Source organism: Athene cunicularia, assembly GCF_003259725.1.
Source record: "Athene cunicularia isolate RWA chromosome 3 unlocalized genomic scaffold, athCun1 chr3_part1, whole genome shotgun sequence".
Taxonomy (NCBI): domain Eukaryota; kingdom Metazoa; phylum Chordata; class Aves; order Strigiformes; family Strigidae; genus Athene; species Athene cunicularia.
Window position 1 is genome coordinate 114,270,023 of NW_020799097.1, and position 17,443 is coordinate 114,287,465.

The window sequence follows — 17,443 nt, forward strand, 5'->3', positions numbered from 1 at the left end:
CGTGTGTGTGTGTCCCGTGCGTGTGTGCGGGTGCGTGTGTGTGTGCGTCCGTGTCCGCCGCCGCCTGGGGGTCCGTGTCGTGTCCCCCACCGGTCCAGGGATACTGTGCGGGCAGTGGGCGCTTGGCGGGTCGGGCCGCTGTTGGGTTTTGGGGAGGGGGTGCCCCGCCCGCGGAAAGCCGGGCTCCCCTGAGCCAGCCCTGCGCCAGGCTGTGGCGGTTTGCCTTCCTCAGCTCGTCCAGGGGATTAGGGCATGAGCTTACAGTGTGACACCTAAACGAGTGCTGCGTCCTGCTGCCTCTAATTCCCCCCCGGGAGGCCGTTAATACTTCCCCGCAGGCAGGTGGCTTTCCTTGGGCAGGCGGACGGTAGAGCTGAGATCGCTCTCTGCCCAGTAGGACAGAAGAGTTGGACCCTCAGAGTAAATTCCCGCCATTTTGTGAACGTTGTCACTTATGAGGTGAGAAACAGTAAATTAGGACCTCACAAAAAATGATAGCACTAAAAAGTAAACAGTTACCAGTTACGTTTTGTGCATGAGTTTAGCCTGGAAGCAATTCTACTTAAACTTTCTTTTCTTCCTCAAGAAAGAACTGAGGGAACTGTGGAATAATTTGGGGAAGAGCCTGGGTAAACTGGAAGTGTAGCTCCATGGGAAGGTGCCAGAGGAGACCTCTATGGCTGTAGGTACAGAGTGAGGAAAAGAGGAGACAGACTTTCCGCAGCAGAGATTTGGCTAAATGAGTTCTGCTACTTACAGAACAAATTTCCTGCTGCCAAAGAGCACCTGGATCCTTTTGGGGAGCAAACTAGTTAGGATTTGGGCAAGTCTGAAAGCACTGCCTAAGTCCTTGAGAAAAAAAGGAAGATTTCTTTTGTGATTATTGGAAAAAAAAAATGTTTGAGAATGTGATGGCTGGTGATCCTATCCAGCCTCCAGACGTTCACACATGACAAAGCATGGTTGCTGCAAAGTTATTTATGATAACCTTTTATGGCTGCTATAATAATAATTATTATTAATAATAAATGATTAATTAATAATTTGAACTTTAATATACCAAAGTCACAAAACTAAAGCTTCCAAATCAATTTTATTTCTAGGGACTTACTAACATCAAGCTCAAAGTAGAATGGTTCTTACTTAGTATTCCACCTGCTTGTGCTTACTCCTTCCTCCCCTCCATCCCACTGCGGGTTCCAGAACAGCTTCTGTACTGGTTGGCCTCTGTGGGGCTGGCCGTATCTTTCCATGTGCAGTTGTTCTTGTTAGGCCCCGTGCAGAATTTTGACTTCATATTCAGTTAAAGAGATGCCCCCCGATTCAGATCACAGCTTTTACACAAGTTGCTTCTCAGTTACCCTGAATCATTTCCACACTTCCCAAGCTTTGCATGAGGCAAGATCATCGTGAGTATGTACGCCTTTACCTAGTATACCTGGAAATGAGAATGAGAAAGGTAAAGCTGATAGACTCTTTACAGCTAGGAAGCAGCAGAGAAATCTAAAGTAGAAGTTTTCACTCAGGACGTCTGCCAAAACCTGAGGTCGGTCAAGCCTTTTGAGTATCATGCAAAAGGTCTAGGTTTAGGAACTGGGGGAGTTGATTATCCTTCTCTGAAGCAATGATCTCTTCTTTAGAAGGTTGAGGGGAATTTACTGGCAGTAAGAAGATTTAGGAAACCTCTGTAAATTTCCATGTAGTGAGAGGCAGGTTTATGTAATGGTCCCTTCCTGCCCGTTAGTTTGTACATAAAAAAATTGGAGACACAAAGAAAAGAAATCACTTGCAGGAAATGATCTTCCAAGGTACCATTTGTGGTACAGGGTGCTGCTATTTGACAACTCTCAGAAGCTACTGGGAAAAAGAAAAGCCTAAAGAAGTGGTGTTACCACAGTGCTAGTGTTGCTAAGAAGCACAGTTAGAGAAATGTGAAGTTTTAGTTGCAGATACCTGCGCTACTGCCTTTTCCTTTCTAGAAGGAAACCTAGAACCTGTCCGGGTTGCATTGCTGCTTTTTTGACTGAGACATTTTGTCAGGATAGAATTCTTTCTGTTCTCAAAACATTCAGTCTTTGGGCTGAACAAGCAAATTAGCAACATTTCGATTAATTTACAATAATTAGTGATTCCTCAAAAAGAACCTGAGTTTTGGTAATTGGTATGCAAGGAATTTATTTGGAACAGTAGTTATTTAGGCCAAGTCCCTGCACTTCAACTTATAAACCGTCCTAATGGTTTTCTCTCTGTTGATAGTTGTTTGCTTTCTCTCTCTCCTTTCTTCTTCTAATTAACTTGATTAATTTCTCATGGCTGGATTGATTTCCTTTTATATGGCTGTGAAACTGAACATAAATCTGTAGGTATGTATTTCAGTCGAGAGGGCTTTTCAGTTTTATTCAGCTCTTCCAAGGTATTAATTGAAACATTATGTGAACATAGATAAGCTTGATAATAGTTCTGAGCACCAGAAGATAAGGACAAAAAAAGGAATAAACAGGTATTGTTGCCTGTGACTCCCTTCCCTCCCAGCACAGAGTTGCCTCCTCAGTCAGTGAGGGCTGGGCAAGAAAGGGAAGAATTCCTTCAGATTTGCTTACCAGATCTTGTCCGTGAGGTCAAAGGAGTCAGTCTAGCAGGGAGAACTTAAACTTGACTTAGTGCTCATCCCATCTGAGGAGTCATAGCAAAGATTTCAATTTTAACAGAAAAGTGATGCGTTTGTCTCCTGGCATATCTGGGTCCCTTGGTTTATCTTGATACAGTGGTTCTTTAGATCTTTGTTCTGTCGGGCGACCAAAGACCCTGTGCTAAAATCTTAGGGAAAATAATGGTGTCATGATTTAGGAGCCCTGACTCAAGAAAATCCAAGGTCTCCAGTCAAAGTACTCCTTAATGCCACTCAGAGGAGATGCTGACTGCAGCTTGCTTGATTTGGCACTGCACTTCAGCCTCTTTTTTGTTCAGAGCCTGCAAACAGAGAGCAGTTTGTGCAGGCTTTCCACTCTGCTTTCTGTGTTGCCCTGCAGCTGTGGGAGGAGGAGGAGGGGGAGGGTTTGGAAGCATCCCCTTGGCAGCGTGAGGCTACCTGTCGGCACAGACACTGCCTGAGGAGTGACAGCCCTGTGTCACCCTCCTTCAGGTGCCCAGGGCAGGAAGGAGTAGTAGAAGGGGGGAAGGAACAGAGAAGCCAAGACAAAGGTTGGGGTCTGCGAGATGCAGAAGACAATAGAGTGTCTTCACCCTCTTGGGTTTGGTAATAGGATGGTTGCCATAGAAGCTGCATTATTTTTAGAGTAAGACTTTAGTACTTTTTCTACCATTTAAATTTATTCCTAAATATTTTTAATTTTTTTTTTTTTTTATTTTCAACCCCTTCATCACAAAAAATTCCCTTGTGCAAAAATTAAACAAAAGCAGATGCTGGTTTTCCAGATGATGTCATTTAAAAAGCAAGGTTCCTTTGCTTATTTACAGGGCCTGAACTGTTTGGTTAAATGTCTGGCTTTACCTTGCTGTAAATTGTTAGAAAGTGATGGGAGTACTTTCTGTTTCAGGCACAGCCATCTTGCACCACACCTTATCAAGGTTCAGTGATACAGCCTCAGGGCTGTTATGGGTGGGAAATGATGCTTTCTAAAAGCCACTCTTAAATGTCTGTGAAAATTACACTGATTCTATGCATCAGTACCGTCTTTTGTCAGAGATGTCATATATAGGAAGAATAAATGGCACTCATTCACCCATTTAAGCAGAATTCCCATTCTTCAAATTACTTCAGAGAGTGCACATGGGAAGTGACTTGTCCAACATAGAGTGGCTAATCTTGAAGGGGATTGAGGAAGTCTTATTTCGAAGCCTCTGCATTAATTGCTAGGTTTCACACTACCTCTTGTTCATTGCTGACAGAGAAAAAAAATGTAAATAAAACCCCCTAAACCCTAGTTTTCAGTTTCTCTTTTTTTCCTGCTTCTTCCATCTATTCTGCAGCATAGAGCTCATTAGCTTGATATTTCCAGTCAAGAGTTCTCATACAAACTTCCATGAATATTATTAATATGGCCTATATTATGCAGGTGCCCATTTTATCTAAATCAGGTTAGTTACTATTGAAAAATAACTTACCCGCAGCATATTTCCTCTTTGTGGTTATCTGTTTGTAGGCAGGCAGGGTCTCATTTTCCTGTATCACCTTGGCTTCCTGCTAAACGAATGGCACTTTAAACCAATTAAATCAAGTCAGTAATACATCCTTCACATAAATACATGGAGAGAGAGAGAAATTTCTTGCTTTATGTATGTCATCTGCCATCTTAGAACAACCTTACACAAAGGTACATTAAATCTTACTTTTTAGGGTACGTATCTGCTGAATCCTCAACTTGCTTAGAAATCTGCTTGTTTTGAAGGTACATTTTCCAGCTATTAAATTATGATATTTAATTACATTACATTATCAAAAGTACATGCTTAGCCTGAATATATGGAAAAATACTATTATCAAGCATGGCCTCTATTTTCATATGATTAAATATATTCCCTTGTAAAGGTTGATCGTTCTCTCTAATACATAAATTAGTGGTGTGTACACCAACTCTAAAATGTGTGTGTTTTGTTGTTTGTTTTTTTTTCCACAGTTTTTGATGATGAAGAGGAAAGCAAGCTGTCTTATACCGAAATTTATCAGGAGTACCGAGCTCTGGTAAGCATTATTCACTATTTGTGGTAGATTTTAAAGAAATATAATTTAAAATATTAAAGTAGTATTTAGATTAACTTCTAAATGTGTTGCTATTTATAATTTTCTAATATTGGCTGTGATAAGTGTTATTTAGAAATAACATAACATAACAGAACAAACAGTTATACTATTGCAGTGATTCTCCTTTGAGTTTAAAAATACAGTATCAACAGAGAAGAATAGACAATTACGAAAAAAAATCATATAATTCTTAAGGAAAAACCTCTTGGAACGTAATGCTTATACTTTCTTACAGGTTGAAAAATTGTTAGAAGACTATCTTAAAGAAGTTGGAATTAATGAAGAGAAATTCCAAGCAGCTTTTTCCTCTCCTCTTGCAAAGACACACGCTTCACAGGTGTTTTCCTTTGTTAAGGAATGCATAGATTTAATTTTTAGCTTTATTTTCACTAATATAGCAGGGTGAAGATGAAACTTTGAGACGTTTTCTCGTTAAAACTGTAATTTTCTAAAACAATGTGTGTGTTTATATAATGAACCTTTAAAAAGTTCAGAAGTACGCACATATTGAAAATAATGACAGATACTTCTGTGGTGTCAGACCTTTGAGATTCATTACGTCTGCTCAGTATTTTCCAAAACAAGCCTCTAGGCTTAGGGTGTTTCTGCCACCTTTGTCTGTGTATTTATCAGCTTTATGTTAGACTTCAGTCTGTTTACAGTAGCAGACAAACTTAGAGATTAAAAGAATAGACATCTTCCATAAAATAAGTTTTGTTCTGGTTTTATAATAAAACTAGTACAATCTGTAAGACAAACAGTGGCTTTGAGAAGTCAAGGTATGGTTAGGCAGCTCTTCACCAGCTCAAAGATACCTTTCAGAATTGTCTCAAGTACTTCGAGCAGAGGAGCAGGAGCTTCTGCTGCCAGTGTAAGTGGGGTTTGTTGACATTTCTCCTCCTCTATGTGTTACAAGCTTCTTCAGAGCACACATGCCTCACTCAAGCTTATGCATTTGTTCAGGAAGTCAAATGAATGGCAGTTGTAAACTTACACTGGGAAACCCTCCAGGTTTTGTGATGATGTTATTGTAGACCTGTTGATCTAAAGACAAACTGTCAAATTCTTTTCTTGGCTATTAGTGCAACTTGTATGGCTGGAACAAGAGACAGATAGGAGAATTAAATAGAAGCATTAACAACGTGCTCCACAGAATTAAAATCTTAATATAATTTCCATCAGACTGAGATGATTATGTTTCTCTAGGGGTTTTAATTTTGTGCCTATCTTCCCTCCCACAGGCCATTTTGCAAACAGTGTTGGCAGCAGAAGATTTTAGACTATTTAAAAAAATGATGGTACAGAAAAATATTGAAATGCAATTGCAAGCTATTAGAATCATTAAAGAGAGAAATGGTAAGACATGGTAAATGTGGGGTTTCACTTCTCCAACTTTTGATGACTAGGTAATCTGTTCATTAATGAGTATAGAATACTGGTTCTATTCCAGTTCCAGTGAACAGAAAACATTCAGTTGATTTTACTGGGACTAGGATTTCAGTACTTAGTCCTCTGATTGTATCCTCAGTGACAGCTGTCTACATTCCTTTTAAAATGAACTGATTTTTCAGTTCTGTTTTTCTGTATAAATTTCACTGTGAAACTTGACTTTTTTTTTTTTTGTTAAGGAATTTTGGTGCTAATTTTGAGTGTTAAAACTATTACATCAGTTCATCAACAACGACAATATTGATAGTTTGAACTGTGATACTTGCACAACAGTGATGCTGTACTATGTGCTGTGCTTACTTTGCAGTTCACACTGTACTGCTGCATATGAAAAAATCCATATAGAAAGCAGAAGTTATGGCCCTCATCATACTAATACATGCATAATTTTAAAGAAAAGAAAATAATCTACTCCTGCCATAACATATTGAAGTGAGAAAAGGAAGAGCAACAGAAGAATGCAGAGAAAGAGGGAACAAATGACCTGCTGCTTGATGCAGTGTCTAGTGTGGCACAGATCCAGATTAGTTAGTCGGCTCTGTTGATGTTTCTGAAAGGATTTTCATCTACCCGCTCCTTTCTTCCATGTCTTTAGTTTTGCCATTTTGGTTTTTCTTCTTAGAGCATGCATGTTTTTCCAGAGAATAATTTTTAAATGTCAAGTTTGATATAAGAGCTCGATTCAATAAGGGTTTGGTTAGCTATGGCAGAATTGCAGTCTGTAGCAAATGCCATATGATGGCTTATGCTTTAGCCTTAGATGTCAAAACTTTCCTATTTCAGAAACCTGTATCTTGTTGCTACAAGCAATTTGATGCCCAAGGTCTAGAATCTTTCTGCAAACAGCTATGGAGAGAGAGAATTAGGTGTTGGTGTTCTGTTTGTTTGGGGTATTTTTCCCCTCTCTGCCTGAACAATGATGCCAAATAATTTACTTGAGAGTAATGCATAAATTTTGCCATGTGTTTTTTATAGGTGTGTTGCCTGACTGTTTGACAGAGGGTTCTGATGTATTCAGTGAAATTGAACATGAAGAAATGAAAATACTGAGGGAGGTTCTAAGGTAAAAAAAAAAGAATTAGTCTTAGTTTGTATGTTATTTTAAAGTAAAAAATAAAAGTATGTAGGGCCTAACTCTTCCAGCCTTTTCCAGGAGAGTGCCTTCATCTTACAGCTGACATGAATGTTCTTGTCAAAATCCTACCTCAGAGAAAATGAATGGTGCTAGACAGGGGGTGTGATCAGGAATATTTAATAAAGACTGCGAGATAACCCCTCCGTCACGATGAACTGTCCTGGTGACGCACAGAACAATGTGCAACTTTAACAGCCCCATCCTTCCCATTCTCCCCTGAATCTCCAGGTAGACCTGAAGTTAGACCTGGGTTAGATGTCTCTGGAGAACAGGAGTGTACTAGCTGTAATCCATTCAGGGAACACCCTAAACATGAAACCCTTGGAAAGGAAAATTCTACTTTTTCAGTAGACATTAATGCTTTGTACAGCTTCCTTCTTTCTTGGGGTCAGTGACTGTTGCTATGACCTCAGAAGATGTGTGGGGACTGATGTGACTTCTATAGATTCTCCTCTCTTCCCAGTTCAAACGTAGATAAACATAATCTTAAACAACAGCAAGTTGATCCATTCAGGTTATATTATGCTATTTTCCCCTCTGTATTCTGGAAATACTTTCCTCCCTGTCTTTAAACCAGCTAATGAAACATGGGATAGATAAGCCCTGGAAATTCTTACACAATTATTTTTGCACAGAGAACGATGGACTGAGGATGGTGGGTTCTCTGTGTTTATCACAATTACTGATTTTGATTAAGAGTGCATTATTATATGTTATTTTGGACACTTAACAAATTCACATTTATCCTGTAACTGTTTGATATTCCTCAAATATTTAAGCAGTGCTAAATTGACCTAAAAGACACCAATACTAAAGATGTCTTGAGTATTTACTTCTATTTTGTGTTACAGGAAATCAAAGGAAGAATATGAAATAGAGCAAGAAAAGAAAAGGACTGAAGAAGTGAGTATCTTACCTTTCCAGATGAGTTATACTGATGATTAAGAAATACTCTTGATATTCCTGTCCTGGATGTCAGCTGTATCCCTTTTAAGGCGCTGTGTCCCATCCTAAGCAAATAAAAGGTCTGTCAGGAAGGTCTTACTGATACTCCTTTTTGACAGGTCTGCTCTGTTGTTGATGTTTTTCCTAGATGACAGCAGTGCTCTACACAATACCGTTAGCTATCAGTCAGCTGGTGGTCCTCATATGATAAGCATATTCCCTTTTCAGTATCTGAGTTCTAAAATCCTGGCAACGGATGTCAACCTTTCAGATCCAGAGAACATCTGAATGACTAACATTGTCAAGATCAAAGACATCTCAAAGTATAAGCTTCTTAAAGATTACAGCATTCATAATCCTTCAGGAATTTTGAGGATCGCTTCATAGACAGTAGAGTTACTCATTAAGTCTGCACAATACTGCCAGAACCTAATCACCAGGAAGCAGAAATCCTCTCGAGTTAGACCATCACTTGGTAAACCGTGTAGAAAGGTAGTGGAATGTAAATGGGGACTGGCTAAATGGCCAGTCCTTCAGCAGGTAAGAACCAAATTGAACTTGAAATCAGCTGCAGTGGAATTGTGGCACTAAACCTTCCCGGGAAAAAATAAAAAGGCTGGAATTGTAGGCTGTTCCAAAAGGGAGAAGAATTGCTTTTTTATTCTTTTCTGTCATTAAGAAATTGAGCATAATGAATTTGGAAAGAGAAGGCACTGATTCTTCAGCCTGAACTGGCAAAGGAGACTGTCTGGAGACCAAATGTAGCTACTGCAGAGGTGGACACTTTACCACTCCTGCTGCTGAATTCCAGCCTGTGATAGGTGCAAGTGGTGGCTGAGCCACTGAGGGCAAGTCCTGAACACCTGGGATATGCTACCAAATTAAACCTCTCCCAGTATAGAAAACCACTGTAGAAAAGTGGTGACAAAACTCTTCTTTCCTGTATTACAGTGATAGATTCTAGGAAATGAGTCACCTGTTCTGCTGGATTTCTTACAAAACAACCAGGAAATTCAAGCATTGGCTCATTTTAAGAATTTGTGTTGTATTTAGATGCAGGCTGATCCTAATCTTTATAGCCCAGCCAAGGATATCAATATTCCTGATAAACTAGCTGGATTATGGAGGCCCCAGTCAAGTTCACATGGGCAGAGAAAGTGACAGTAATAGTTCAAAAATAGGTTCTTGTTAGAGAATGTTTTAATACAAAATAATATTTTGATGAGCACTGGGGGTTTCTGATATGAATTAGATGGTTGATGAGCAGCATAGACATTTTCCAGGTGAATCCAAGCTGTCTTTATTATTTTGAGAGGTGGGTTGTATTCTCAAGATTTCCTAGGCAATTGAAACAGTAGTGTCAGAGATTATCCAGACCTGTTGTTTTCATTCAGCTGAGTGTTTATCCATTTCTGCAGTAACTTCACTATATGTGTTCCTGGTTCTTGTGTTGTATTGTATTTTTCTGGTGGACAGACATCTGCTTCAAAGTCACATAAAAAGCGTGGCAACCCCCCCCTACTTGTAGCTGGGAAACAACTTTGATAAGGGAACAGGTTTTGAACCGAAATAAAAAATGCTGATTCATGACTATAAGCCAGTAAGAACCTTCCTATTGGTAAAACAAAATGAGTAGTTTGCTTTTGTTCACTTTGACAACATAATATATAGTGAAAACAGACCAACTTTAACTGAAAGTTCTTTTGGGAGTTTTCTTTGTGTTGACAGTTTAATGCCTGGAGTGGGAAACGTAATGTTCAGGTTTGTTTGTTTTTTAATTTAAGGCACATGATAAACTTAAATCACCAGATGTTACCTACAGTTTTCCAGGAGATTCAAGAGAAGCTGTAAAAGTTAATGAATCCACTGGGGGAGCTGATGATTCTGAAGAAACTCCGAAATTTCCATTAGGTAATTGTATGGGAAAGTGCCATGCTGAGTGTGCAGTACAATACTATTTTCAGATGTCTGAAGAGTCTGCTCGTCTCAGGATTTTAAGAACTTGGCTGGCTAAGGCTGTGGAGTAAACCATCCTAGCTTTGAAGTTAGCCCTGAGCAGGGTGTTTGCACGGGGTGGGCTGCAGAAACGCCTTCCAACTGGAGCTGGTTTATTATTCAATGATGTTACTGGAGGAGAAATACAGGAGTCTAACAGCAGTTGTCATCTTTCCAGTCACTGTGCTTATGCTGCCATTACTGTTATGAACAGTATGTTCCCTGTAAGCAAGGATGAATCATTTACTTTAAAAGTTATGCTTTCTCTCCCCTTGTGTGGCCGTAACAGATTTAATCTACAATTGTACAACATTTCTTGATAGCAATCAAATAGTTCTGAAGGAACCAACGTTGAACTGTTAAGATTCATACAAGTCGAATTGTCAGACCACCAAACTGAATCGTTTTGCCTTTGGTGCAGATTTTTGTTCCTCATATTAATCTTTTCAATTTGATGGTTTTGTTTTTGAGTGGGATTGTGACACCTACCAACTTGCAATACCGAGGAGAGCTCTTTTAAGTAGTTCACCCAAGTTATGTAGTGAAAATTGCCTGAATTTTGTGCATGATTATTTACTGGAGAGCGTGACCAAGCCAGGGCCTTTACAGGCAGGGGAAAAAAAAAGGAATCACTGGTTGTGATGAAGGTGCTCTTGGTATGTTTGTGTGGCAGCTGAAGCACAAGTGTGTTGGTCTGTTCAGGAAAGCAGGAACACTCTTGGGTGGTAAGAAGCCTATAGAAGTGTGTATACAGGCACACACACCTACAGGTACGTATGTATCTGTGTATACACCCGTGGTCTTCAAAAACAGGTTGTATCTTAGTGGGATCTGCTCTCTTCAGAGTTTGAAAAATTTGTAACTTAATATTCTAAGGCCACTTCCAAAAACGTAATTCTGATTTTGGGGAGTAATAGTTTGCACTGTCTTGAGTTACATTTTTCCTGTGTCTCGTACTGGTCCTTGTATGTGTTCACACTGCAAGTTTTCATATCACAGACACTTGAGCTGGTGTCTTGGTACTTTTAGTCTTGGTAGCATTTTTGGGGCACACTGTCTCCTTGCTTTTTCATTGGATGGCCACAAGCAGATGAAGTGGTTGTGGGACCCTCTGTTCTTTTGAACTGAGTTACTGTCTTTCACATCAGGAGATTCAGAAAAATGAAAAAATTGTCACTGACCTGTGAAGTAGCTTTTTTCCCCTTTTATCCCTTCTGTCCTTTGGCTGAGATTTGGTTACATTTATTTGAACTCTTCTCTCCCTTCTACCATCAGAAGGCTTGCAGGTATACTCACATTCTTTTCCCAGCCTCATTTTACTCTTCTTATTTTTGCATAGTTGTGCAGCAGCACCACTAAACTACAACTGTCTTGTGGTGACTGTTTTCCTGGTTCAGGAGGAAGGCACATTCCTGCAAATAAGCTGCAGGATTTAACCCTGGGCTTGAGAGACAGGACATCTTGCAGCTCAGGAGTCCAGACTTCTCAGCCTGGAGTGCAGCCTCTCTTCTGTGCTGTCTGGGTGCCTGCTCAGCTGGTGCTGAGCGTTCCCGTGCTCTTTAAATGCCAAGGAAGAGACAGGCCTACAAAAAGTTTAGCTCCTTGGAAATCTTCATCCGTGTAGAACTGGCATCTCGTGGCAGCACAGCTGTCCAGAGGGGCTGCTGAGAAAGTTTGTCAGTTTATCTTCCACTGTCACCTTTTAGAAAAGTGGGTTTTGGGGTAGTGGTGGCAAAAATCAAGAATCTGTACTGGGAATCATCTTTCTCACCCGGAACCGAGGAGGGGGCTCCAGGCCAGTCTGTCACTGCCTGCTTCCAAAACAGGGGCTTCCCACTCAGGGTTTAGCTCAGCTAGTGGGATCCTATCTTCTGCCTGACAGGCTTCCTCTTGGTGCCCGACACAGCTCTGGGAACAGAACCAGCAAGAACCTTTTGCTAATGGTTTGTGCCTCTCTCGGGTGGCACAGCCCGTGTGTCAGCCAGTTCTCAGAGGCGGGAAAAGGGAAAAGAATTTTTTCCTTTGTTTTTCATTCCCTCCAGTCTGCTGTACAGTTTCCTTCCTGCAGATACACAGCAGTTTTATTTATTATCTTCTGCTATTTCCCCTTCACCTTGAGACCCAAGATTTCAGTTTGTGGACCCCTTGAAGTTTTCTACTCTATAACAAATTCAGATTTAATAGTAGTTGCCTTCATTGTCTTAATTTCACTTTGGTGAGCTCCTTACAATCAGTTTACAGATTAGAGCTTGCAAAACCATTCCTCCTGTACCTTGACTGCCCAGCTTGTTGCAGTATGGAGAGATCAGAAGGGGGAATTTCACGGTAAAGGTCATGCTCAACCCCTTGGAGCACAAGTGACCTTTCCAGCATTCCTGGACGATGCTTCCCTTTTTGGATACCTGCAGGGCAGCTACTTCAAAATTTGTGCTCATGTGTGCACGTTGTTGTGGGGATGTGCAGTTTATCCTTTTCAGGTTTGTGGGTTGAGTGACACTGAGGGTCCTGTGACCACATCTGCAGGTATTGCTAAGACACAAACATCTGCAGCTTGAGTGTTTTTGATGCGACACCCACAGCGTAAATTTAAATACACAACACTTCAAAGAACTACTTTCTGGTAAGTAGTTTTCCTCAGTCATCATATTGGTGATGGGGTAGGTATTTGGCACGCAGTGTGTGTTCTGGGGGTTTTTCCCCTGCTTTTTAATGGGAAAACTATAGCATGAGGCCTTTCTTTTACTAGCAGTTTTAATTCTGACCTCTCACAGAACTTCCATGAACTTTTATCTATCACCAAAAGACATTCTTTGGAGCATCAAGACTTCCAGTAGATGTATTTTAGTGAAATGCAAATTCTTTGACTTGAACTTCGTTTTACACTTCTGTCCTGGTTTGTTTTCTGTGCTTTGAATGACACTTCCTCTCCTTTCCTTTTATCCCTACCCTTTCACAGTCATATATCTTGTAATTTCCTATACCAAAGAAAGCAGCAATGTTGAAAAGCTAACTGTATTTTACTTTAAGAGCCGAGTGGTGTTCACCCTGTGCTAGCTTCAGCCAGCTTTGCCAGCTGTTACTGTGGTCCAGCAGAGACCATAAAGAGTAATTGTACCTTAATGCCCAAGCAAGTTATTCCTCAGCATTACAGCAAAAATCCATGGTCCAGTACTGCAGAATTATCATCAGCTACATTCAGTTACTTGTATCAACTCAGGCATTATAGATAGACTCAAACTGAGCAAACACCGTGAAGTTTGTGTTTTGTTTCTTGCATCTATATGGGTATTTTCAGGCATATTTTAACAGTAAAAAGCCTTTTAATTATTAACAGAAGTGTAGTAAAAGTAGCAACTTGCCTTACTCAGCAGTAGTTGTGGGTCAAGTCAAGAGAAGTCCTAGTCAGGTTCTGAAAATGTCGCTGCTCTAAAGCCTCTTGCCCTGAGGGAGTTCCATGGCAGCCAAGGCAAAACCCCCGGGGTGCCTGCTCAGCTCTGAAAGGCACCACTGGACTCAGTACAGGGTTGCTTTTCTGTGTCAGCACAGGTGGTGTTTTATCTGAGAAAAAAGCCAGAGGCCAGCGGGGTGTGGTGGGGGACTTCCCTCATGCGAGGCAGGGGAAGACACCTCAAAGTGTGTAAGCTTTGTGCCCTGGCTGCCCCCACCCCCAGCCAGCCCCCCTAGGGTGCTGAGCCAACCTGGGGTGTTCCCACTGCATCCTCCTGGCTGCAGAGCAAAGCTGAGCTGGGTCACTGTAAGGCGTTGCATCTCCAGAGCTTTGCTTCCCCCCCGCTCCCATACAAGTTCACTTAAATACGGTATTTTCTGCTTTTCTCTGGAGCTGAAAGCTGAACCAGCATGTGTGTACTCGAAGCTGTCTAAAGGGCACCTCAGAAGCTGCTGCTCACCAGCTCGGCTCGCCAAGACAGAAATTGAAATGACAGTATCAACTGAACATAGAACACCAAATACAAAATTTCATTTCAAGCGTTTGACAAATTATCATTCACTGCAGGAGAGATACTGACCATGTAAAGTAATATTTAATTGCTTGCTTAGTGCAAATACAGTATCTATGTTTCCGGATTAAAAGTTTTATTAATAAAAAGGAGAGATGATTTTCTGGCTATTGGACAAAACACAGACTTATTTTTTTATTTGATGTATTTCTGTCTCACTGTTTTCTGTGTGAAATTATTGTTTAGGGGGATCTCAGAAGTCTGTGAAGGAAGACTTAAAACCAGTACGCCCATTACAGAAAGGAACAGAAAGCTTACCTCAGCCCTCTGGTACCAAAGGGAAGGAAGACAGTAAGAAAAGGTCAGCTGGAAAATGTTCAGAAAATGCAGCGCAAAAAACTGTGATGAAAGGACCTGTAAGTTTAAAACAAAAAGAAACCCCCGCAAATAGAATGCAAAAAGCCAGGGTTACATTTAGAATATATATTTGGGCCAGCATTGTATTTAAATATATTTTTTGTATTACTGTAATCATACGGTTTTGGTTTGGTGTGTTTTGTTTGGGTTTTTTGGGGTTTTTAAAATGCAAATGCAAACACTGTTTTATGGTATTCACCAGTTTAATTTGCAGAAAGTTCAGATCATCATTCTAGTTTTAGAATAGATGCAAATTCTTGTCTCACGTAATGTTCATACCAGAAATTAATTTCAAAATGTATTTTTAAAAATAATTCCAGAATTTATCAGAACTTGAAAAACAGGAGCTGAAACAACGAGAGGACTACCTAAGGAAAAAACGAGACATGCTGATGGCTACAAAGAAGGAGTCAAGAAATAACATACCACTACCCACAAACACTGACCAGAAAGAAGAGGAATTGTGTCCTAAAGAGGTGAAGGAATCAAATATTTTAATCACCCCGACCATTTTATTAAAAAGCACAGATGATGTCAGTGAAGATGTCAATATTGCTGTGAAATACTGTAGCATGGTAAAAAAAAAAAAGGGAAATAGGAAGTATTTTCAAGTTGCTGTTTTTCCAGAAGCTCATAGGCTAGACATTTTAGTGATTTAAGTTAGTATTATTTTGCTTCAGTATCATCAAATCCTCATGTTTAATTCAAGTTTATGAATCGGTAAAATGCTGTTTTTCTTCTAATCTGTGACCTACTGCTTGGGCTCCCTGAAATCTCTGGGATTTTTTTTTTAATGGGAAAAAATTTTTCTTTTGGAAAGACTTCTTTTATAGAGGTTACAAATTTGCTATGTTCTTTTGCTATCTTTTGAGAGTTTTGCGCCTATTTTAAAAGAAGAAATCCTTGATTTCTGCCCCTCAACCACTGGAATAGAAGTGGGAGGTGAGGATACCTTTTGGAAGGAGCAGGCACACTGCAGGGTGGGGGCTGCTGCCACCCACCTAGGGGCCTCCAATAGCAAACCCCAAGGGGGAGGGAGGGTTGGAGGGGCAGGACAGGAGGAGAAGGGCTGCAGCTGGCAGTCAGCCCCTCCCTCAAGGTCTCTCTTTGGCCAAAGGACGTTTGGTTCCTTGACTTAAAACAAGTGCTGAAATCACAAAAAGCCTTGTACTGTGAACCTTAGTTTGGGAAAAGAGTAGTAAATCCTATCAGGAAAGAAAGTAGAGACATAACCCCAGAGTCCAATGACAGGATAAAGCTCTATCGATATGTAGAGGTCTTTATCAGAAAAAAAACACCAACTTTTTTTGTTAATCATCGTTATGGTTAATAGGACAATATGTTTGCCTCATATCTGTCTGATCTACATGGATATGAAATGTTTGAAAACTTGCAGCACAAATGAGGACACCAGAATAGCTTAAAACCCCCACAAAACAATGTGATAAGTTATGGGTGGGTTTGTTTTGTTTTGGTTTTTTTTTTAAAGAAAGTCATTACTCTTCTTTACAGAGCATCTACATATGATCAAGGACCTTCTATTGCCTCTGGTATTTTTTCAAAGTTGTTGAGCATTTTATTATGCTCAAAACATGCCCAAAATACTGTTTATTGGGGAAACTTCCAGAACAACTAAGCAGTACCAGCTGAATTTGAGGTTAGTCCTCCCAAAAAGAGTGGTACAGTCCAGCAGAAAAAAAGGCAGATAGATGGGAAGAGCCCATCAGCCACACACTGGGATCTCAAATTCTCCCACTTCTCAAGAAACAGAATAATACTTTGTTAAATCATTCTGGAGAGTGAGTGAGTCTGAAGGAGGCTGCTGCAGCCTCAGGTTGGCCAGTGCTGGTCCTTGGCTCCTGGCTGTGGCTCACACGTGCATTCAGCACCAAGTGCCACGAGTCAGGGGCCCTACCAGGGAAGCCACGCAGTTTCTTGCAGTGTTTTTTTCACTTTGTTTTTAGGAAATGTCAGAAGAGAAGCAGAGATTACTACAGAAGAGGAAAATGCTTGCAGAAAAACTAAAAGAAGAAGTTATTAATAAGCGGTAATTTTAAGAAGCTCCGTGCAGACCCCAAGAACATAAGTATGTTTTTAGAATAAGTCATAATCAGTAATTAAATGGTTTTCCAATATTACACTTAGTTTTATAGAACTTTCAGACAAGCAACCAGTACTTTATAAATATTTGAAATTACACTCAAACATGCTTAAGCCCACTTGTTTTCCAGACTTTCTCTGGCCAAGAGTGAGGCCATTCACCATGGCTGCAGCATACAGGTGTTCTAACCCCTGGCCTCAGCCACTGCTAGTACAGAGAAAAAAAGCAGGTAGTAAGAGCTGTTAAAATAATTCCTACCTGACCAGTTGTCAAGAAGTTAGAAATTTTCACTTTTTCATTTTAAAAATTGCAGAACTTTATTCCTTTTATTAGAAACTATTTTTCAGCTCTGCGGTGAAATAAAAGCTAATTTCACAAGGAATTGCAACTCTGACCATCTTATTTTGAGAAACACAGAATGCAGCTTGAAGTCGAGACACAAGTATTAATGCTGGTTTTACTTTGTTTTACATACTGTGGGGCAGAAATATTTTAAAGTCTTGTTGACTGGTTTGGCTTTGAGAGTTGCACAGCAGCAGGGAGAGGCGCTGTCCTCTGCCCCACGTCACACCAGGCCTGACTTGCATTAAAAGAAACAACCCAACCCATGCAAAAGTTTCATGTAACTTTTTATTAAAATAGCATTTATAACTGGTAACATGTTGGCAGATGTTCTTTTC

At 40.3% G+C, this 17,443-nt stretch overlaps 1 protein-coding gene across 1 annotated transcript; it reads left to right on the plus strand.

Moving 5' to 3' along the window:
* Positions 1–1,378: 1,378 nt before the first annotated feature.
* Positions 1,379–17,443, plus strand: CFAP36 (cilia and flagella associated protein 36). Its single transcript, XM_026844318.1, has 10 exons — positions 1,379–1,409; positions 4,638–4,702; positions 4,998–5,099; positions 6,004–6,118; positions 7,187–7,274; positions 8,198–8,249; positions 10,076–10,202; positions 14,492–14,661; positions 14,983–15,138; positions 16,627–17,443. Exons 1-10 carry the CDS (start codon positions 1,394–1,396, stop codon positions 16,711–16,713), a joined length of 978 nt encoding a protein of 325 aa, XP_026700119.1. The 5' UTR covers positions 1,379–1,393; the 3' UTR covers positions 16,714–17,443.

Excerpts from the sequence above, each read along its gene's own strand:
- CFAP36 (XM_026844318.1), top strand. Across the intron at positions 6,119-7,186 it reads AATCATTAAAGAGAGAAATG|GTGTGTTGCCTGACTGTTTG; the intron begins GTAAGACATGGT and ends TGTTTTTTATAG. Across the intron at positions 14,662-14,982 it reads AAACTGTGATGAAAGGACCT|AATTTATCAGAACTTGAAAA; the intron begins GTAAGTTTAAAA and ends AAATAATTCCAG.